The 24,595-nt window shown below is 35.6% G+C and overlaps 1 protein-coding gene across 6 annotated transcripts in view; it reads left to right on the forward strand.

Annotated features, from left to right (window-relative positions):
* The window catches only part of BRWD3 (bromodomain and WD repeat domain containing 3), a 241,550-nt gene that overhangs the window by 65,008 nt on the left and 151,947 nt on the right, over window positions 1-24,595 (forward strand). For all 6 annotated transcript variants that reach the window (XM_081793975.1, XM_081793970.1, XM_081793972.1 and 3 more), the window contains 5 exons: window positions 2,780-2,940; window positions 4,791-5,012; window positions 9,618-9,718; window positions 10,242-10,312; window positions 11,272-11,372. In XM_081793975.1, coding sequence (XP_081650101.1) covers window positions 2,780-2,940; window positions 4,791-5,012; window positions 9,618-9,718; window positions 10,242-10,312; window positions 11,272-11,372 — 656 coding nt within the window. The remainder of the gene's footprint in view (window positions 1-2,779; window positions 2,941-4,790; window positions 5,013-9,617; window positions 9,719-10,241; window positions 10,313-11,271; window positions 11,373-24,595) is intronic.

Genomic DNA, 24,595 nt, shown 5'->3' on the forward strand with positions numbered 1-24,595 from the left:
TTATTAGGTATACTATTGTATTTCATCATTCTCATTTAAATTTCTTTTGATAGTTGGCAAAATAGTTAAATGTTTTTGTGACTTCCTTTATTTGTATTTCCTATATTGTGACTTATCTGTTAATTTTCTTTATCCACTAATCTATTAGATCTTAGTGGTGTTCTTATAGATGGTTAGATTAATATGTGTTTTAAAATATTAAGATTATGTCATATTTGTTGCAAATATTTTCCGTTTTTCTTTTTAATGAATTATTAGTTTTCTTTGTAAAGGAGTCTTAAAAAGTAAAAGCTAATTTGTATACACTATAAAAATGCATGAAGTTTTTAGTCATTGTTCCTGATTTAACAGTTTTGGCCTGAGAGTATTAATGGGGTCTCTTTGGGGTGAAGAATATTGGGCACCTGGGTGACTGAGTTGGTTGAGCTTCTCCTGAGTCATGATCTCCTGAGTTTTGAGTCACAAATCGGGCTCCCTGCTGTCAACACAGAGTTTGCTTCTGATCCTCTGTCCCCCTCTCTCTGCCCCTTCCCCACTTGGGCTCTCCCAAAAAATAAATAAATATCTAAAAAAAATATTTTGTTTATATGCTTAGTTGTGTTCCTTTGGCCTTCGAAAAAATCAGATATTTGTTAGATGAATGACTGGATTTCTGGTAGCTATTACCTCTCTCTGTCATTGATTATTTGTTTTCTTTATGTCTCTGCTTTTCTTCTCAGAGTTGCTCTTCTGATTATTTTTCTTCCTATTGATGTTGTTTTTTGTTTTTATCCTTTAAGCAGTGGTTTCTAACTGGGGGCAGTTTTTTTTTTTTTTTTTTTTTTTTTTTTAGTTTTTGTTTATTACCATCAGGAGACGTTTGGCAATGTCTGGAGATATTTTTCCTTGTCACGGCTCCATCGTGGTTTTTATGAACATCTAGTGGGTAGAGTCCAGGGATGCTGCTAAATACTCTTCAATAAACAGCCCCGTACACTGAAGAGTTATCAGGCCCAAAGTGCCATTATTTCTAAGGCTGAGAAACCCTGCCTTAAGTAACACAACTTTTCTTCTATCTACTTGCAAAGTATGGATAGAAAAAAGCAAAGCAGAAGTGATGATTGATTGTTTCAGGGAACTAAGAGCAGTAAGAAATGTTTGACTGGAGAAGGAAGATTACTAAGTCCCAAAGTTATGGTGTCTTTTCTTTCCACCTTAGAGTTGTGAAAATTTCTAGAGGTTGGGATGGGGAGCAGCTGCCAAAAAGAAATCCTCTTAGCTGGTAGTGTTGCTTACAAGTTTTCTACCATTATTTACTTAACATATCACAGTGTTATATAAATACTCAGATCTTTATTATGTTCTTATGGTTTACATTCAAAGTTTCATTGGTTTTGCTATTCATCATTCGTTTTTTTGTCATTTTGTCAGTTTAAAATGGCCAGCAGATCTACCTTTGCCTAAGAAAACACTCCATTGCTCTTTAAGACTGGGATACGGAAAGGTTTCATTTTGTGTGTGTGTGTGGGGGGGGGGGTGGCATGGTTCTAACTGTATTAATCTAGCTACAAATCCATTCTTGCCTTAATTTTGCCTTGGCTTCAAAATTAAGCTATTATCATTTGTACTATATTATTTATGCACTAGGGTGAAATGTCACCTTGCCTCAATGTGGCTTTCCACTTATGAAGATCTAATGATTTGATTAAAATATAATGTTTGGGATGTTAAATATTTTCAGTGCATAAGGGAATACTGGAGGAATTTCACAGAGCAAGTGGGTGCTTGTAAATCCTTACATGGAGGTTAAGATCTCCATTTTAGGTAAGTGAGAAGAATCTAGGTGGCATTGGAGGAGAATTGGACAGATCTATGCTTTCTTCTGTCTGTTTTTTAAGAAAATAAATAATAAGGCAAACAAAAAGCCAGGTGTAAGTTGACCTTATAGGAGATGCAGTTTCAAAAATTCATTGGTAACTAGTGGGAGAGCCTAAAAGTGGAGAACCTATAGAGAAACCTAGGAAAGATTGTTTGTTACTGAAAACTTAATGTGTTATCATAGCTTCCTTTCTTTTTTCACTGTATAAATCTATTACTCTTGAAATTTTAGAGACAGCTTCATATGGAGTGAATGGATTTGAGGAGGTAGGACAGGAGTTCATAAAATTCTCTATGTAATTAAAAAAAAATTAATGTTTTTATTTATTTTTGAGACAGAGAGAAACAGAACATGAGCAGGGGAAAGGCAGAGACAGAGGGAGACACAGAATCAGAAGCAGGCTCCAGGCTCTGAGCTGTCAGCACAGAGCCTGATGCGGGGCTCGAACTCATGGACTGTGAGATCATGACCTGAGCCGAAGTCGGATGCTTAACCGACTGAGCCACCCAGGCGCCCCTCCCTATGTAATTTTTAAGGTGTATTTTACTTAACCAAATATAGTCTTTATTATAAAATTCCTTCATGTTATAGTAAGATTTACCCATATACTTAGAGTGACAGTATCTTTGACTGTAGTTTACCAAGAAAGGCAAAACAAGAATGTACCTGGGAAATGAGAGTAAGGCAAACAGAAAATCAGACTTGTGGGATTTAAAAGAAGAGTATTCTTAGTGCTTTGAGTTAGTAAACTTGAGTTCATAAAATCATGAAATGTGTAATGGAATTTAGACTTCTCACAGGGTAAAATGGCTGTGGTGTATATACCCTGTTTTACCTCATCTTAATTTTTATGATTTAACTTCATGATGTAGGTTTCGCTTTTAGATTTTAAGAAGGAGTCTCCTATTTTATGTTTTTCAGTGAATATCACCTCTGCCAGGCAATTAACCGGATGCAGTCGCTTCAGCCATATTTTCCCTTCATCTGCTTACCAGCACATTAAGATGCATAAGAGAATTCTGGGGCACTTGTCATCTGTCTACTGTGTAGCATTTGACCGAAGTGGGAGAAGAATTTTTACAGTGAGTTTAAAATTTATGATACTATAGCATAATAGAGATTTACAACAATTAAAGGTAGGCTTCATGGCACTGAATTATACTTGTAAGCAATTCATCCTTCTTAGACACATGAATGCAGGAAAAGATGAATAGAAATTGAAAGTCTTTTCTCATTCTATTTAAATGAGTAAACTATAATGTCCTCTATGTTTTGGGAAATGTAATTAAAAACAACGAAATCTTAAGGCCTTATATACATAGAGATGGTTAATTTATGTGAAACAATTTTATCTACTCAGTTTCATTTCCTTTCATTTTAGCAAACATTTATTAAAATGCATTTTCCATTTGTCACTTAGTGTAATTGGTGTCCATTCTGCTTAATTAAAATGATTACACCATTCATATAGTTGAATAATTGTACTACACAGTAGCCAAGATTAGTTATTGTGTATATCTTTCTTTTGTTTTAGTACTAATTATTTTTTAAATAGTTTTTTTAAGCTTTTATTTAAATTCCAGTTAGTTAACATACAGTGTAATACTAGTTTTGGGTTCGACACTTCCATATAATACATGGCGCTCATCACCGCAAGTGTTCTCCTTAATTCCCATCACCTATTTTACCTATTCCCCCAACTGACCTTCCCTCTATTAATCATCAGTTTGTTCTCCATAGTTGAGTCTGTTTCTTGTTTTGCCTCCCTCTCTCTTTTTTACCCTTTATTCATTTGTTCTGTTTCTTAAATTCCACGTATGAGTGAAATCATATGGTATTTGTCTTTCTCTGACTTCTATCACTTAGCATTTTATTAACCAGATCATATTGTGTGTTTTTGAGTACAAAATTTTAGCACGCTAATATTTCTAAGAAAGGGTTTAGTGTCATTGCTTTAGTACTAAGTTAACATAGAAGTGGAGTTAGTGGCATAATTTTCTTTTTAAATTTCTATGATATAGTAAATGAAGTAGTTTGCATTTGAGAAATTATGACTCCTTGGAGTTCATTAAAGACTCTTCCATTGACATTTCATAACTCCAAATGCATCGTTTAAGTATTTGGATGTTGATGATCATGATGAGAATGACAATTGCCATCTTTCTATAAACATAATTACTAAATAGCTTATTTACCACATTAGATTAGAATTGATTTTAGTATTTTTAAAGCTCTTTTGAAATTCTCAGTAGGAAGTGCAACATAATATTTTCAGCAGAGATTGTTAACAAAGACTCATATTTACTAAGAAATGCATGTAGACTGGGGCGCCTGGGTGGCTCAGTCGGTTAAGCGTCCGACTTTGACTCAGGTCACGATGTCGCGGTCTGTGAGTTTGAGCCCCGCGTCGGGCTCTGGGCTGATGGCTCAGAGCCTGGAGCCTGCTTCCGATTCTGTGTCTCCCTCTCTCTCTGCCCCTCCCCCGTTCATGCTCTGTCTCTCTCTGTCTCAAAAATAAATAAAGGTTAAAAAAAGAGAAATGCATGTAGACTTAAATTTTTAAGTATCTATAGAAAAAAATATTCAATTATGATAAAAGGCCATCAGGTATAAGGAAAGAAATAATGCAGATACATTTAATGCCAAATCACTTAAAAGTGAGTTAAAAATATTTTGAGTTAAGATTGGTAGTTTTGAGGAGTTCTTCACAAATGCCATTGTCAGTTTGGACAGTGCTTTGTCATTGCCATCATTTGGACATCAGTTCTATTTCTTACTGGATCCATATTATATGGACAAAAAGATTAGAAAGTGAAGGCTCAGAAGTAATTTAATAAAAATCCTGCCTTTGTCATTTGGCTTTTTTTTCTGGGGTGGGGGATTGCAAATTTTCTCTACATTGTAAATCTTCTGTCCTTTTGTATTACTATAGGGTTCAGATGACTGTTTGGTGAAAATTTGGGCAACAGATGATGGACGTCTCCTTGCTACACTTCGAGGGCACTCTGCTGAAATTTCTGACATGGCTGTTAACTATGAAAACACTCTTATTGCTGCAGGCAGCTGTGATAAGGTTGTAAGGGTGTGGTGTCTTCGAACTTGTGCACCAGTTGCAGTCCTTCAGGGACATTCAGCTTCTATTACTTCCATACAGGTAAGAAAAATGAAAAGATATCTCTAATATATATAATGAGGGTAGGAATTCTCTCAGTTTTTGTTATATTGTGTGGATATTTATAAAGAATAGCAACAGAAAAATATTGATCTCTAAGAGCTTTGTCCCTACTCTGCTCTGGTATTTTTTTAAAGTTCCTGTTTTATATAAATTTATTCCCTTCAGAGATAATTAAAACCTCATTGAAAAGATTTTTCAAATGCAGTGTAAAACATCTTATTTATCTCACTAGTATTTGTGAAGAAGGGGGAAGACTTATAAATGCCATAAGGAAGCAACACTAATACCTGTTAGGTTATAAACAGGTTCTAACTTGAATATTGGCATACTTTGTGTTAATATTTAATGCAAGATGTTTGTCAGTCGGATTGTGTGTGTGTGTTTGTGTATGTGTGTGTGGTTTGATGTTAAAGAAATTTTATTCTTAGTTACAGTGATTTCTTATTTCAACTTGATATTTGACATAAGATACATTGACTTCTTTTAAATTCTTATTCATAGAGCATTTTTACTAAATGTTGGTAGTGAAAGTCCTGGATAGCCCTCAAAAAACTTTTATTTAAGAAAACTAAGCTGAATTTGTCCTCTTCTTTGTGTTGAAAGCAAAATAGAGGAATCCCTCTGAAACTGTGTTTTACACTTTGGTCAAGGAAGGAGACCACTTTTGTGGATGAGATAATTAACTCCCATTTACTTTTCCTTGTTCTTTAGTCACTAAAAAGTATGTCAGTCAATTTTTGTGTGTTATTTAAATAAAATATCACCTGTTTATGAGGAGCTAGCAAGAATTAGGTTTAATGTATATTGGATTTTAAAAATTGTATATCAAACTTTTAATCAGTTGAAATTATTTTATGTCTTTTGTTTTAGGAGTTTATTAGTTACTTGTGTTCCTACCATCGTATCTGCCGGATTATTTCTGGAATTCAGAAATACTCTCATATAACGAAAAAAAAAATGGCCACTGATATTGAAAAATGTTTTGATACTCCTTGGCTTCCTCATAGGTTGATTTTCTGATTTCTATCTCACTTTGTTTACATGTAGGAGCTCCCTAAAGATTGATGGATCTCTATCACATTCTTTCCTTTAGTGATCTCATTAAGTCTCGTAGTTTTGGATTTCATCTGTAGGCTGATGATTTTCAAACTTATATTTTCATCTTGGGACCTTTCTCTTAATTCCATACTTGTATATTCAGCTACCCATTTTGTATCATCACATGATTTCATGAATCTCAAACTCAGCATACTTAAAATTGAACTTCTATTTTCCTTTCTTAAATCTGCTTTTCCTAAAACTTTTTTCAACTAAACAAATGGCTATTTTATCCTTCCAATTGCTCAGAGTAGTCATCCCTGACTTTTTTTGGTCTCTTTTATATCTCATATCTAACTTGCTAGCATATAATTTTGGCTCTACCCTCAGAATAAATCCAGAATCTGACAAATTATCATGATCTTTATCATTTCTATTACGTTTCAAATAGTTATCATCTATGACCCAGATTATTGAAGCACATTTCCAACTGATCTTCCTGCTTCTACCCTTCCCTCTTTCTTGCCCCAGTCTAACCTCTGCCATAGCAGGCTGTGTGATTTTAAAATGGAAGTTAAATCACGTCACTGGTACTCAGAACCCTCAGTAGTTCCAAACTCAGTGTTAAAGTTGAAGTCTTTACAATTACCCATATTGTAAGGCCTACATTCTCAGCCCCTTGCTCTCTTTGACCTCATCTTCTACTAGTTTTCTGTTCTCATTCTGCTTTAGCTGCTGCTATGCACTCTGCTTTGTTAGACCACTCTGCCTCCAATTCTGCCTTTGCTCTGTTTCATGTCTCTGGAACGGAATGGTCTTCCTTAGATAGTCACATGGCTTATTCCTTCACTTTCTTTGCACTTTGTGTAAATTTCTCTTTCTCAGGGACTTTCTCTGACCACTTTACCACTCTAAAATTGTAAATTGTTCCCTGAACCAGCACTCTTTATCTCCCCTTAATTTTATTTTTTTCCATAGTAATCAGTACCATTTAGTGTGAATTCTATATACTATACTCTTTGCTAATTGACTGTCTCCATTAACATCATGGTGTATTTTCCTTTCAGATTTTTTTTAAACAAAACAGATATAAAATGATATGATGTTAATAGAGGTTGCCTCTGGGTGGTGGGATTATTTTAAAAAAATCTTATGTCTTTATTTTATTTTGAAAGACAGACAGAATGCAAGCAGGGGGAGGGGCAGAGAAAGGGAGACACAGAATCCGAAGCAGGCTCCAGGCTCTGAGCTGTCAGCACAGAGCCCAGTGCGGAGCTCAAACTCAGACTGTGCGATCATGACCTGAGCTGAAGTCAGACGCTTAACCGACTGAGACACCCAGGTGCCCCTGGGTGGTGGGATTATGAGTAGCTTTTATTGTTTCTCTATATTTACTAAATTTACTTTAATAATGATGTATTAATTTATATTCAGAAGTGTACATATCTTATTTGTATAATCTCTAACATGATTTATTATTTAAAAACAATCCAATTAGGGAACATTAATAGGCCAGATCCACCTTTGTGATTGATGAATGTATTTAAATATAATGGTGATAATAAAAGTTTTAGTGTTTTTTTCAAACTTAATACAATTATACTCTTTTATATTTACTTGTCTTATTTGCATATATCAGAGATCAGCAAATTCATGGATCTGATAGTAAATATTTTAGGTTTTGCAGACTGTGTGGTCTCTGTCATACCTACTTAACTCTGCAGGCCAAAAGCAGCTATAGGCAGTGTAAGGTGACTTTGTCCAATAAAGCTTTATTTACAGTAACAGGCAGCAAGTTGGATTTGGCATGTGTGTTGTAATTTGCAGACTCCTGCTGTAAATTGTGGATTAAGTTTTCAATTGCAAGTTTCTTTATCTCAGAAAGGAAAATATAGGCATGATACCTGAGTACTGGTTCTTTACTGTATATCAACTGTTAATGGATAACATTAATTGATAATCTTTGTTTGATTTAAATTCTCTAGTCTTGGTAGAAGTTCTGTGTTTCCTGTCAAGAAAACTAGATAAATGAATTCTAATATCTATAATGATCATTTTCTTTAGATTTGAGTCAAAATTTATTCAGATCCTTAATATTCATCTTAGTGGTGTTGATTTATCTGTATTTGGGATTTTTAAAAAAAAATTTTTTAATGTTTATTTATTTTTGAGACAGAGAGAGACAGAGTATGAATGGGGGAGGGTCAGAGAGAGAGGGAGACACAGAATCAGAAGCAGGCTCCAGGCTCTGAGCCATCACCAGCCCAGAGCCCGATGCGGGGCTCGAACTCATGGACCGTGAGATCGTGACCTGAGCTGAAGTCGGACGCTTAACCGACTGAACCACCCAGGTGCCCCTGTATTTGGGATTTTTAAAACTCATGGCATGCAGAGACCCTGGTTTGATTTCCAACTTTTTTCTGTATCTCAGGCATCAGGAGCCCAGTGGCTCTTCCCTTATCTGATTCTCTTCTGAGGATGTGTAAAATACTGAGAGTCAGAGCCTGAGAATCCTTCATGATAAGGCCATCCATGGTTCATCTAGGGTAGTAGTCGTCCTTTAAATTGGCAACTTAAGTATATTTTTTAATCTATTTTGTCCACAATGATACAGATATTTGACCTATTATACATTTTCTATTAAAAAAAATGAAAATGATTTAAATTTTAAAAGGACAACATTTATATCATACATTATTGCAGTTGGAGTTTAAAATAAAATGATAAGACCAAAATATTTAGATATAACTTCCTAATCATTGATTTTAGATTGATTTCTGATGCCATATTCATATGAGCTATAAAAATTCTATAATTTTTTGCTATATAAGTATATATTTAGTAGACTTATAATGGCTTACTAGTAATCACCTTGTAATATTTTTCTCCATTAAAAGTAATGAAATAATCTTAAACTGTGATGTTCAGTAATTTTAAAATAATTATTTATTTATTTTTAAAAATTTTATTAAAAAAATTTTTTTTTTTTAATGTTTATTTTTGAGACAGAGAGAGACAAAGCATGAACGGGGGAGGATCAGAGAGAGGGAGACACAGAATCTGAAACAGGCTTCAGGCTCTGAGCTGTCAGCACAGAGCCCGATGCGGGGCCCGAACTCACGGACCGCGAGATCATGACCTGGGCCGAAGTCGGCCGCTCAACCAACTGAGCCACCCAGGCGCCCTAAAATTTTATTTTTTTAAAGTAATCTCTACATTCAATATGGAGCTTGAACTCGCCCTGAGATCAAGAGTTGCATGCTCTACTGACTGAAGCATCCAGGCACCCCTAAAAATAATTGTTTTTAAGCTAATATATTTTATCCTAAATTTGATGACTTTTTTCTACAATTTCTTGATATTGTAAATTTTTGTAAGGTATTCATTAATCTAGGAAATTTAAATAACTGATATCTTGAATGTGAAATTCTTAATTGAATTTATTTAAGGTATATCTATTAAAGTTATTTTAATTTTAGAAGATGCTGTGTTTAAAATAAGTTTGAACATGAAAGCTTTCTATTTGAATTAGAATTTTCTTTTTAGTTTTGTCCATCAACTAAAGGCACAACCAGATACCTCACTTCTACTGGTGCTGATGGAACAATCTGTTTCTGGCAATGGCATGTAAAAACAATGAAGTTTAGGTAAGTTTAGAATTGGGTTAGGAGTTTTGTGCAAAATCAAGCATGTCTCATTTTCTTTGTTATCTTGAGACATTCTTAATAGTTGATTTATTTAAGTATGTAAGTCTGTGTGTGCATGTGTGTATATATACACATCTATACCTACTTCAATTAGATGTTAGAGATTCTAGAATAGAATTTTTATGAAACCAATGTTGGAGAGACTATTTAACTTATACACAAAATTTTTGCAGAGTGTTTGTTTCATTTATTACTCTGATAAGAAGACTTTGAACTTCTCTTTGTGGTAGTAAGTTACTTGGCAATTTCTTTGCAAAGCTATGATAATAATTCTGGTATCTTAAAGTATATTTGAAGTTTAAATGCATTTTTAACCTGAATGATGGGAATAGAACTTATTGACTACTTCAAATGTGTGTTTTATAATATTGATGTTAAATCTATAGATATCCAGCAGTGTGCAAAGATTCTTGCATGTTAAATGAACATGATGGAAAATAAAAATATCTTCCTTTTCTTTTAGAGATCGCCCAGTGAAATTTACTGAGAGATCTAGACCTGGAGTTCAGATATCTTGTTCATCTTTCAGTTCTGGTATGTGTAAAAATTCAAAGTTTTGAGTACCCAAAATATTAAATAATCCAGTTGTAAAAGATATATTTTTCAATTTTGTGGAGAAAAAAATGTATGTTTGTTAATGGAAACATAATAAACATAATAAAATAATAATATAACATAATAAACAAAATACAAAAAACAAAATAAACATAAAAAATGTGAACCATATGATACTATAGAGGGACACATGTAATAGCCTTGGAGTGTTTTTATTATTTGCTTATATGTTTTTATCTAATTCAGAATTTAGTTGGTAAAAAGTATACCCCTGCCACACACACAGTTCAACACTAAAATCCTGCCCTGACATTTCAGAAAAAATGTACTGTGGCTCCATATAGAAGAAACTTCTGCAGTATATAAACAGTGCTTTTCTATTACTATGCTAGTTCACCTTTTCTTTTACTGTAGTAAAATATAACAAAAACTTTACTATTTTAATAACCATTTTTAAGTGTACGGTTTTGTGGCATTGAGTATATTCACTTTGTTTTGGATACACTACCGCCATCTGTCTCTAGAATTTATTCATCATCCCAAAAGTGGTTTTTACATTCCACCTCTATAGCCCTGTAAAGACAATTGTAGCTATAGGTCATTTTATAAACAATTTTGGAGCATCATGTTTTCACATAAAATATAAAGAAATGAGTTCCTCAAGGCCCTGATCTTTAATGTTTATTCAAGGGCCTGTATTTAGTGTATAGTTGGTGGACTTTTGTTGGGTGAGTGGTATGTGTAGTTGTCCTTTAAATACTTCCCTTATTTCTCTTGAATTATACTTATTTTTCTCTGAGATATTGTTAATGGTGAGAAGATAACGTATTTCTTGAAGCCCTCTTACTAATATCAGGAGCATATAATTGAGAAGGCAGTTGGAAGGTTTTTAAAGTTCCTTGGTACAATGTTTGCTTGTTTGTTTTTTAATCCTCCAGGTGGTATGTTCATTACAACAGGTAGCACTGACCATGTGATTAGAATATATTATTTGGGTTCTGAGATCCCTGAGAAAATTGCTGAATTAGAATCACATACGGTAAGAACAAAATGAAAAACTTAAATATGTTGCTTTCTTATGTAACACCTGTGGAAAGTTGATTTTATTCTTTTCTAATTTGTACCTTAATTTAATATATAGGTGCTAAAATCTGTACGGTAAGACATCTCTGTAATAATGAAGATAAGTGTGAAATTCTGGATTTACTATGGCCCCAGTATTTAAAATGAGTTCTGTTTGACTATATAGGAAAAGAAAAATATATTATAGTAATAGTTTATGAAAATCTTCTTTTATCCTGCTGTATTTAATTAATTGTATAAGCTATTTGTTACTTTAAAATCTACATACTTATTAAAAGACATATTGAAAGATGGTGGCATAGAAGGATCCTGAAATCACCTCCTCCAATGAACACAACAAAACTACAGCTGTAATGGGACAGTTCCCTCTGAAAAGGACCTGAAATCTAGCTAAACAGTGCTTCTACAACAAAAGATAAAAGGCCCACATCAAAATGGGTAGGAGGGGTAGAGACGTGTTCTTGCAAATAGCCCCACCCCAGGGCAGCAATCCACAGTTGGGACTGATCTCATAATATGGAGCTTATTCTTGAGGAGCAAGGTGTCTGTATCCCACATCAGGCAATCCAACCCTTGGGACCTGCACTGGAGAAATGAGCCCCCAAAGCATCTAGCCTTGAAAACCAGTGGGGCTTACTTCTAGGAGAACCATAGAGAATGAAAAATCCACCCCTAAAGGCTCTTATACAGATTCACTAGCCCTGGGACCCAGCTCAAAAGCAACAGTTTGCAAGGCACCTAGACCCTATGTGAAGGAGACTCATTTGCTAATCTTAAAGCATCTGCTGGAGAGGCAAGAACCTGTTGGGACTCTCTCCTGGGATAGAAGTGGGTACCATTTTTGAATTCTCCTGCCTTGTTGGTCCTGGTGCAGATGGGTGCCATTGTTGAATCCCTCCTTTTTGTCTTTAAGTCTACTAGCTTCAATGGGAGCACCTTGCCCATGCACACTGCAGCTGTGGCCTATCCCACCACAGCCAGGTAGGCTGAGTACCCCACCCCATACCACATTCGAAACCTGCCTGGGCAGGGATGTGCAGCCCACACAGGAGATACCCCCTTGAGCACCTGGCTCTTGTGGCCCCGGGGGGTATTGCATTTTTGGACCTCATGGTTTTTTCGTTTTCTAAAGTGTATTTATTTATTTTGAGAAAGAGAACAAGCACAAGTGGGGAAGGGGCAGAAAGAGAGGGAAAGAGAGAATCCCAAGCAGGCCCCATGTTGTCAGCACAGAGCCTGATGCAGGGCTTGATCTCACAAACTCTGAGATTACGACCTGAGCTAAAGATCAAGAGTCAGAGGCTTAAGTGAGCTACCCAGGCACCCCTGTACTCCATGAATTTCAAGCAATTAGAGACAGTGTTTGGGAGTTAGCATTCCCAGGGTACTGTACAAACAGAAGACTGAAACTCACTTGCAGTCTTGATGTGAAAAAGGCCTATTTTCTTGTCCTGGGGCATGTCATACAACCAGAGGCTGCAGAAGTGCTCTCAGGGAACATGAGTAGGAATTTACCATATTAGTGCCCTCACTTGGCCCCATCATAGCTCGCTGATACCTCACAGAAAGAAGATTATACATATGTTTAAAGCTATGGTTTTTGCAACTTTACCTAGGGGACACCTCTGGAACTGGTCTGGAAATCAGCAGTGTTTACAATTGTGGACTTAAAGACTATGATTTGCATATCTTAAAAGATACTGCCTGACAATCTGGCTTACAATTAGCCTGAAACTAGGCACTGTCTGAGATCCCTCCCTTTAGAACAATGACAGGTCTTGGCATACCCTCAACAACTGGGACCTATGAAGAACAAATTGTTCTTATAGATAAGATAACTTATAGATAACCAAAAGCCAGGGTATGGTTGAATTGGTAAGGTTTATTTCCAATGCAAAGTCATACTATACAATTTCATTTATATGTGGAACCTAAAAAATTAAAAAGCAGAAAGAGACCCATAGATAGAAAAAAATTTGTGATTGCCAGAGGGGAGGGAAGTGAAATAATTGGCAAAATGGGTGAAGGGGAGTGGGAGATACAGGTTTCTAGTTATGGAATGAGTAAGTCATGGGGGTAAAAAGTACAGCATAGGGAATATAGTCAGTCATATTGTAATAGTATTGTATGGTGACAGATGGTAGCAACACTTGTGGTGAACATAGTATAATGCATAAACCTGTCAAATCACTATGTTGTACACCTGAAATTAATATACAATAGTGTGTCAACTATAATAAAAAATTTTAAAAGGAGGAGAGGTAGCTATCTTATGTAATACATAGAAACAAACATGGAGTCAGACAAATTGAGGAGACAAGGTATATGTTCAGATGCAAGAACAAGAGAAGACATTAGAAAAAGCCCTTAATGAAATGGATATAAGTAATCTACCTGATGAAGAATTCAAAGTAATGGTCATAAATGTGCTCAACAAACTCAGGAGAAGAATGGATGAGCACAGTGAAAACTTCAACAAAGAGATATTAAACCATAAAGAAAGTAACAAAGAGAAGTCACAAAGCTGAAGAATACAATAGCTGAAGTGGTAAATATGCTAAGAGGTTCAACAACAGACTAGACAAAATAGAATGGATGAGTGACCTGCAAGACAGGGCACCAGAAATAACTGAGAACAGTGAAAGGAAAAGAAAATTAAAAAAATTAAGATAGTTTAAGGGACATAGGGGACTATGATAATAAAATCTGCATTATAGGGGGTCCTAAAAGGTCAGACAGAGATAAAAGGGTAGAAAACTTATTTTAAGAAATAATGGCTGAAAATTTTCCTAATCTAGGGAAGGAAACAGACAATCAGTTCCAGGAAGCCCACAGAGTTCCAAGTAAGAAAAAGCATTCAAATTAAAATGTTAAAAGTTAAAGAGAATCGTAAAAGAAGCAAGAGGAAAACAACTTGTTGCATATAAGGGAACCCCCATAAGACCATCAGCTGATTTTTCAACAAAAACATTGTAGGGCAGAAGTGAGTGGGGTGGTATATTCAAGATACTGAAAGGGGAAAAAAACATCTAACCAATAATTCTCTACCTGGTAATGTTATTAAGAATCAAAGGAGAGATAGAGTTTTCCAGACAAGCAAAAACTAAACCAATAAACCAGCCTCATAAGAAATATGAAAGAGAATTTCAGCTAAAAAGAAAAGGAATTAACTAGTAATGAGAAATCATGTGAAAGTAAAATATGACACTGATAAAGGCATATATATATATATATATTAAAGGTAGGGGATTAACTACATATAAAGCTAATAGGAAGATTAAAAGAAAAAATTAGTAAAATTAATCATATAATAATTAGTATAGGGATGCACAAAACAAGTTATTTATTAAATGCTTATCTTTTTTAAAAAAAAAAAGTTTATCCATTTATTTTGAAAGAAAAAGAGAGCACATGACCACAAGTAGGGGAGGGGCAGAGACAGTGGGAGAGAGAGAATCCCAGTTAAGCTTCATGCTGTCAGCACAGAGCCCGATGTGGGGCTTATATCTCACAAACCATGAGATCATGACCTGAGCTGAAATCAACAGTCAGACGTTTAACCAGCAGAGCTACCCAAGCACCCCAAGATTTATTTATTTTTTAATTAAGTTTTTTTTAAGGTTTAAATTTCACTTACTTAACAAAGTGTTACATTACTTCAGCTGTACAATATAGTGATTCAACAATTCCATACATCACCCAGTGATCATCACAAGTACACTCCTTAATCCCCATTACCAATTTAACCCATACCCCCAAAACCCATCTGGTAACCATCTGTTTGTTCTGTGTAAGTAAGAGTCTGTTTCTTGATTTGTCTCTCTCTCTTTTTTCCCTTTGCTTTTTTTTTTTTTGCTTACTGAATTTCAACGATGAGTGAAATCATATGGTATTTGTCTTTCTCTGACTGACTTATTTCACTTAGCATTATACTCTCTAGCTCCATTCATATTGTTGCAGCATTATACTCTCTAGCTTCATTCATGTAATTGCAAATAGCAAGATTTCATTTTTTTATAACTGAATAATATTCCATTGTATATATATGCCCCTTCTTATTTATCCATTCATTAATTTATGGACATGTGGGCTGCTTCCATGTCTTGGCTATTGTCAAAACTGCTGTCATGAACATGAGTTCATGTAACTCTTTGAGTGTTTTTGTATTCTTTGGGTAATTACCCAGTAGTGCAATTGGATCATAGGAGAGTTCTATTTTTAAAGTTTTGTAAAGTTTATTTATTTTGAGAAAGAGAGCAGGAGAGGGGGAGATTGAGGATCCCAAACAGGCTCTGAGCTGTCAGCATGGAGCCAGACATGGGATTCAAACTCACAAACCTTGAGAGCTGACCTGAACTGAAACTGGCTGAGCCGCCCAGGTGCCCCTATTTTTAAGGTTATGAGGAATCTCCATATTGTTCCCCACAGTAGCTACACCAGTTTGCATCCCCACCAACAGTGTAATAGTGTTCCTTTTTCTCCACATCCTTGCCAATTCTTGACGTTTCTTGTGTTGTTGGTTTTAGCCATTAGGACAGGTGTGAGATGATACCTCATTGTAGTTTTAATTTGCATTTGCCTAATGGTAAATGATGATGAACATCTTTTCATGTGTCTATGGGCAATCTGTATGTCTTCTTTGGAAAAATGTCTGTTGATGCCTTGTGCTCATTTATTAACTGGAATATTTGTTTTTTTGGGTGTTGAGTTTTATAAGTTCCTTATGTATTTTGGATACTAAACTTTTATCAGAGATGTCATATGCAAATATCTTCTCCCATTTCATAGGTTGCCTTTTAGTTTTGTTGATGGTTTCCTTCACTGTGCAGAAGCTTTTTATTTTATGGAGTCCCAATAGTTTATTTTGCTTTTGTTTCCCTTGCTTCAGGAGACATAGAAGAAGGTGGTTGCCATGGCCAATGTCACAAAGAGGTTAATGGCTGTGTAATCCTCTAGGATTTTTAAGGTTTTAGGTCACACATTTAGGTCTTTAATCCATTTTGAATTTATTTTTGTGTATGATGTAAGAAATTGGTATAGTTTCTTCCTTTTACAGTTTCTTCTTTTGCATATTGCCATCCAGTTTTACCAACTCCATTTGTTTTACAGGCTGTCTTTTTCCTGTTGGATACTTTCCTGCTTTTAAAAGATTAATTCACCATATACTTGTGGGTTTATTTCTGGGTTTTACATTCTGTTCACTGTTCTATACGTCCATTTTTGTGCCAGTACTATACTGTTTTGATCACTGTAGTGTTTTTTATTATTTTGTTGTTTTTAATTTTATATAGAATTTATTGTCAAATTGGTTTCCATACACCACCCAGTGCTCATCCCAACAGGTGCCCTCCTCAATGCCCATCACCCACTTTCCTCTCCCCCACCCCCATCAACCCTCAGTAGCACTCAGTATTTAAGAGTCTCTTATGGTTTGTCTCCTTCCCTCTCTGTAACTTTCCCCCCCCTTACCCTCCCCGCTGGTCTTCGATTAAGTTTCTCAGGATCCAACTATGAGTGAAAAAGTGTGGTATCTGTCTTTCTCTGTATGACTTATTTCACTTAGCATAATACTCTCCAGTTCCATCCACATTGGTATAAAAGGCCATATTTCATTCTTTCTCATTGCCAAGTAGTATTCCATTGTATATATAAACCACAACTTCTTTATCCATTCATCAGTTGATGGACATTTAGGCTCTTTACATAATTTGGCTATTGTTGAAAGTGCTGCTATAAACATTGGGGTGCAAGTGCCCCTATGCATCAGTACTCCTGTATCCCTTGGGCAAATTCCTAGCAGTGCTATTGCTGGGTCATAGGGTAGATCTATTTTTAATTTTTTGAGGAACTTCCCACTGTTTTCCAGAGCGGCTGCACCAGTTTGCATTCCCACCAACAGTGCAAGAGGGTTCCCATTTCTCCACATCCTCTCCAGCATCTGTAGTCTCCTGAATTGTTCATTTTAGCCACTCTGGCTGGTGTGATGTGAGATCTCAGTGTGGTTTTGATTTGTATTTCCCTGAGGAGGAGTGACGTTGAGCATCTTTTCATGTGCCTGTTGGCCATCTGGTTGTCTTCTTTGGAGAAGTGTCTATTCATGTCTTCTGCCCATTTCTTCACAGAATTATTTGTTTTTCAGGTGTGAAGTTTGGTGAGTTGTTTATAGATTTTGGATACTAGCCCATTGATGTGTCATTTGCAAATACATTTTCCCATTTCGTCGGTTGCGTTTTAGTTTTGTTGAATGTTTCCTTTGCAGTGCAGAAGCTTTTTATCTTCATGAGGTCCCAATAGTTCATTTTTGGTTTTAATTCCTTTGCCTTTGGAGATGTGTCAAGTAAGAAATTGCTGCGGCTGTGGTCAGAGAGGTTTTTTCCTGATTTCTCCTCTAGGGTTTTGATGGTTTCCTGTCTCACATTTAGGTCCTTCATCCATTTTGACTTTATTTTTGTGAATGATGTAAGAAAGTGGTCTGGATTCATTCTTCTGAATATTGTTGTCCAGTTCTCCCAGCACCATTTGTTAAAGAGACTGTTTTTTCCATTGGATGTTCCTTCCTGCTTTGTCAAAGACTACTTGACCATACTTTTGTGGTTCCAATTCTGGAGTCTCTATTCTATTCCATTGGTGTATGTGTCTGTTTTTGTGCAATTGCCATACTGCCTTATTGATTACAGCCTTGTAGTAGAGGCTGAAGGCTGGGATTGTGATGCCTCCCTCTTTGGTCTTCTTCTTCAATATTACTTTGGCTATTCAGGGCCTTTTGTGGTTCCATACAAATTTTAGGATTGCTTGTTCTAGCTTCGAGGAGAATGCTGGTGCAATTTTGACTGGGATTGCATTGAATGTGTAGATTGCTTTGGGTAGTATTGACATTTTGACAGTGTTTATTCTTCCAATCCATGAGCACAGAATGTTTTTGTATTTCTTTGTGTCTTCTTCAATTTCCTTCAAAAGCTTTCTATAGTTTTCAGCATACAGACCTTTTACATCTTTGGTTAGGTTGATTCCTAGGTATTTTATGATGCTTGGTGCAATTGTGAATGGGATCAGTTTATTTGTCTTTCTGTTGCTTCATTATTAGTGTATAAGAATGTAACTGATTTCTGTACATTAATTTTGTATCCTGCGACTTTGCTGAATTCATGTATCAGTTCTAGCAGACTTTCGGTGGAATCTATCAGGTTTTCCATGTATAATATCATGTCATCTGCAAAAAGTGAAAGCTTAACTTCATCTTTGCCAATTTTGATGCCTTTGATTTTCTTTTGTTGTCTGATTGCTGATGCTAGCACTTCCAACATTATGTTAAACAACAGCGGTGAGAGAAGACATCCCTGTCAAGTTCCTGATCTCAGGGGGAAGCTCTTAGTTTTTCTCCATTGAGGATGATATTAGCTGTGGGCTTCTCATAAATGGCTTTTATGATGTTCAAGTATGTGCCTTCTATCCCGAATTTCTTGAGGGTTTTATCAAGAAATGATGCTGAATTTTGTCAAATGCTTTTTCTGCATCGATTGACATGATCATATGGTACATATCTTTTCTTTTATTAATGTGATGTATCACATTGATTGATTTGCGAATAATGAGCCAGCCATGCAGCCCAGGAATGAATCCCACTTGATCATGGTGAATAATTCTTTTTATATGCTGTTGAATTCAATTTGCTAGTATCTTTTTTTTTTTAATTTTTTTTAACGTTTATTTATTTTTGAGACAGAGAGAGATAGAGCATGAGCAGGGGAGGGTCAGAGAGAGAGAGACACAGAATCTGAAACGGGCTCCAGGCTCTGAGCTGTCAGCACAGAGCCTGATGCGGGGCTCGAACTCACGGACTGTGAGATCATGACCTGAGCTGAAGTCGGCCGCTTAACCGACTGAGCCACCCAGGTGCCCCAATTTGCTAGTATCTTGTTGAGAATTTGTGCATCCATATTCATCAGGGATATTGGCCTGTGGTTCTCTTTTATTGCTGGGTCTCTGTCTGGTTTAGGAATCAAAGTAATGCTGGATTCATAGAATGAATCTGGAAGTTTTCCTTCCCTTTCTATTTTTTGGAACAGCTTGAGAAGGATAGGTATTATTTCTGCTTTAAATGTCCGGTAGAATTCCCTAGGGAAACCATCTGGTCCTGGATTCTTATTTGTTGGGAGATTTTTGATAACTGAATCAATTTCTTTATTGGTTATGGCTCTGTTCAAGTTTTCTATTTCTTCCTGTTTGAGTTTTGGAAGCATGTGGGTGTTTAGGAATTTGTCCATTTCTTCCAGGTTGTCCAGTTTGTTGGCATATAAATCTTCATAGTATTCCCTGATAATTGCTTGTATTTCTGTGGGATTGGTTGTAATAAATCTATTTTCACTTGTGATTTCATCTCTTTGGGTAATCTCCCCTTTCTTTTTGAGAAGCCTGGCTAGAGCTTTATCAATTTTGTTTATTTTTTCAAAAAAAACAACTCTTGCTTTCATTAATCTTCTCTGCAGTTTTTTTAGATTGTATATTGTTTATTTCTGCTCTGATCTTTATTATTTCTCTTCTGCTGGGTTTGGGGTGTTTTTACTGTTCTGCTTCTAGTTCCTTTAGGTGTGTTATATTTTGTATTTGGGATTTTTCTTGTTTCTTGAAATAGGCCTGGATTGCAGTGTATTTTCCTCTCAGGACTGCCTTCGCCGCATCCCAATGCATTTGGATTGTTGTATTTTCATTTTCATGTGTTTCCATATATATTTTAATTAGTTCTCTAATTGCCTGGTTGACCCATTCATTCTTTAGTAGGGTGTTCTTTAACCTCCATGCTTTTGGACATTTTCCAGACTTTTTCCTGTAGTTGATTTCAAGTTTCATAGCACTGTGGTCTGAAAGTGTGCATGGTATGATCTCAATTCTTTTATACTTATGAAGGGCCGTTTTGTGACCCAGTGTGTGATCTATCTTGGAGAATGTTCCATATGCACTCGAGAAGAAAGTATATTCTGTTGCTTTGGGATGCAGTGTTCTAAATATATCTGTCAAGTCCATCTAATCCAGTATATCATTCAGGGCCCTTGTTTCTTTATTGGTTCCCTGTCTAGATGTTCTATCAATTGTTGTAAATGGAGTATTAAAGTCACCTTCAATTAACACATTCTTATCAATAAGGTTGCTTATGATTGTGGTTAATTGTTTTATGTATTTTGGGGCTCATGTATTTGGCACATAGACATTTATAATTGTTAGCTCTTTCTGATGGATAGACCCTGTAATTATTGTATAATGCCCTTCTTCATCTCTTGTTACAGCTTTTAATTTAAAGTCTAGTTTGTCTGATATAAGTATGGCTACTCCAGCTTTCTTTTGGCTTCCAGTAGCATGATAGATAGTTCTCCATCCCCTCACTTTTAATCTGAAGGTGTCCTCAGGTCTAAAATGAGTCTCTTGCAGGCAGCAAATAGATGGGTCTTGTTTTTTTATCCATTCTGATACCCTATGTCTTTTGGTTGGCACATTTAGTCCATTTACGTTTAGTGTTGTTATAGAAGATATGGGTTTAGAGTCGTGACGTCTGTAGGTTTCATGCTTGTAGCGATATCTCTGGTACTTTGTCTCGCAGGATCCCCCTTAGGATCTCTTGTAGGGCTGGTTTAGTGGTGATGAATTCCTTCAGTTTTGTTTGTTTGGGAAGACCTTTATCTCTCCTTCTATTCTAAATGATAGATTTGCTGGATAAAGGATTTTTGACTGCATATTTTCTCTGTTCATCACATTGAAGATTTCCTGCCATTCCTTTCTGGCCTGCCACGTTTCAGTAGATAGGTCTGCTACCATCCTTACGTGTCTACTTTTGTATGTTAAGGCCCATTTATCCCTAGCTGCTTTCAGAATTCTCTCTTTTTATTTGTTTTGCCATTTTCACTAGATATATCGTGCAGAAGATTGATTCAAGTTACGTCTGAAGGGAGTTCTCTGTGTCTCTTGTATTTCAATGCCTTTTTCCTTCCCCAGGTCAGGGAAGTTCTCACCTATGATTTATTCAAGTACACACCTTCAGCCCCTTTCTCTTTCCCTTCTTGTGTAATTCCATGATACGGATATTGTTCCTTTTGATTGCATCACTTAGTTCTCCAATTCTCCCCTTGCACTCCTGGATTTTTTTATCTCTTTTTCTCAGCTTCCTCTTTTTCCATAATTTTATCTTCTAAGTCACCTGTTCTCCTCTCTGCCTCTTCAGTCCATGCTGTGGCTGCCTCCATTTTATTTTGAACCTCATTTATAGCATTTTTTAATTCCTCAGGATTGTTTTTTCAGTCCTTTGATCTCTGTAGAAATAGATTCTCTGCTTTCCTCTATGCTTTTTTCAAGCCCAGCAATTAATTTTATGACTATTATTTTCAATTCATTTTCTGTTACATTGCTTAAATCGTTTTTGATCAGTTTGTTAGCTGTTGCTAGTTCCTGGAGTTTCTTTTGAGAATTCTTCCATTTCATCATTTTGGCTAGTTTCTGTCTCTTATGAGTTTTAAAAGCTTGTTATGTGCTCTGCACCTGTGAGCACTGCTATATTAAAGGAGGGTCAAACACTGTCCAGGTCCTGGCCCTTCAAAGGTGTTTTTTCAGAGATTGTTACTTGCTCTCTGTTTTTGTGACTTTGGTTATTTTATTCCCCTACTCATAGTGATATTTTGGACCCTCCACCAGGCGTACTTTGATTTGTTTCCTGGAGTAGCCCTATCTTTTTTCCAGCTTTCCCATTTTCTTCCTAGTAGATTCAGTCTCTTTTCCTCCCAGATTCTGTTGTTCAAAGTCCTTTGGCTTCTGCACTTCTGTTTGAGAGACGCACGAAGTATGTATCCCCCTACTTCTCTGCCATGTCGTCCCCTATTTTATTGATCACTGTAACTTTGTAATGTTACATGGCATCCAGAAATGTGATGCCTCCAGCTTTGTTTCTTTTTCAAAATTGGTTTCGTTAAATGAGGTTTTTTGTTGTTCCATAAAAATTTTAGGATTGTTCTAATTCTGTGATAAAAGCTTATAGTATTTTGATAGAGAATGTCTGAACTGTGTAGCTTACTTTGCATAGTATAGACCTTTTAGCAATATTTGTTCTTCCAATCCCTGAGCATGGAATGTCTTCCATTTCTTTGTGTCTTCTTCAGTTTCTTTCATTAGTGTTTTATAGTTTTCAGAGTCCAGGTCTTTCACCTCTTTGGTTAGGTTTATTCTTAGGTATCTTCTTATTTCTGGTACAATTGTAAGTTGTATTGATTTCTTAATTTCTCTTTCTGCTGCTTTACCATAATGTATATAAATTGCATGATATTTCTCCATCCCCTCACTTTTATTTTGCGGGTGTTGTTTGTTCTAAAATCAGTCTCCTGTAGGAAGCACATAAATGGGTCTTGTTTTTTTACCCAATTAGTTACCTTATATCTTTTGATTAAACTTTTTAGGCCATTTGTATTCAAAGTATTTATTGATAGATATGTGTTTATTGTTATTTTATTATTTGTTTTGTAGATGTTTCTGAAAAATTTTTCTGATCCATTCTTGTTTTTCTCTTTTCATATCTTCCTGATTTTCAATAATGATATATTCTGGATTTCTTCGTTTTTATTTTTGGTATATGTTTTTAGTGGTTTTTGGTATATTGTTACCAGAAATTTTGTGTATAACCTCTTTTGTATATAGGAGTCTATATGGTCTTTTACGTTTGGACCCATTCCTTTTTTCTCTACTCCCCATATTTAATATGTATGTTGTTATAATCTATATCCTTTTCTCCTGTGAGATACTTGACTGATTTTTTTTAACTAAAATATTCATTTTTACTGCTTCTGTGTTTCTTACCTTTATATTGTCACTTTTTGTTTCTCCTTTTCACTCAAAGAGTCCCCTTAAATATTTCTAGCAGGGCTGTTTTAGTGTTCATGAATTCCTTTATTTTTTTGCTGTTGTCTTAGAAACTCTATCTCATATTCTAAATCATAGCCTTGCTGGATAGACTATTCGTGCCTATAGATTTTTCCCATTCAGCATTTTGGCATACAACGTCACTCCCTTCTGGCTTGCATAAGTTCCATTTAAAAAGCTCCTGCTAGCATTATGGGTTTTGCCTTTTAAGGTACTGTCTTCTTTTGTCTTGCCGCTTTTAAGATTTTGTTTTTATCACTATATTTTGCACATTTAATATCAATATGTGTTGGCCTATTATTGTTCACTTTGATGGGGGTTCTCTGTGCTTCCTGCATCTGTATATCTGTTTCCTTCTCCAGATTAGGGGAGTTTTCAGCTATTATTTCTTCAAATAAATTTTCTGCCTCCTTTTCTCCCTTTTCTTGTTTTGGGACTCTTATAATATGAATGTTATTAAATTTGATGGAGTCACTGAGATCACCAAAGTCTGTTCTCATTTTGCATAATTCTTTTTTCTCTCCTGTTCAGTGTGAGTACTTTCTATAACTCTGTCTTCTAGATCATTAACTTGTTCCTCTGGTTCTTCCATTATTCTCTTGTTTCCATCAAGCATGTTTCTCATTTTGTTTATTGACCCCTTTATCTCTGCTATGTTATTCTTTATCCCTGTGTTAAGGGTCTCACTCATGTCTTACACTCCTTTCTTAATTCCAGTGAATGTCCTTATGATCATTGCTTTAAATTCTGTATTAGGCATGTTACTTATATCTGTTTCACTTAGATACCTGTCTATGGCCTTGTCTGTTCTTTCATTTGGTATATATTTCTCTCATTTTGTCTGTCTCTCTGCATCTGCTTTTATATGTTAAAAAATTCAGCTATGTCTTCTGCTCTTGGAAGTAGTGCCTTTATGAAGAAGAGCTCTTAGAGTGCCCTGAAGTGCAGTGTCCCATTTTCCTGAACCTGGCCTTCAGCAGAGTAACCTGTGTGTGTTGCTTGTGTTCTGCAGTTGTGTCTGAGTCACATTTCTAGTAAATGTGTAAATCTAGTAAATCTAGTAAATGTGGTATAAAATGAGCTTATGGTTCTCCTACTCTACCCCCTTTCCTGGTAGACATCCATAATGAACAGATTTAAAATCAACATTAAAAATAACATGTGAGGGGTAATAAAGATTTATAGGTTTAGAATACATTTAAATATCAGATAGTATTAACTTAAAATAGGTTGATGTATATATAGGATATTAAATGTTAACCTCATGTAATACAAAACAGAAATCTA

Source organism: Panthera onca, chromosome X (genome assembly GCF_046562875.1).
Source record: "Panthera onca isolate mPanOnc1 chromosome X, mPanOnc1 haplotype 2, whole genome shotgun sequence".
In the NCBI taxonomy this organism is placed as follows: domain Eukaryota; kingdom Metazoa; phylum Chordata; class Mammalia; order Carnivora; family Felidae; genus Panthera; species Panthera onca.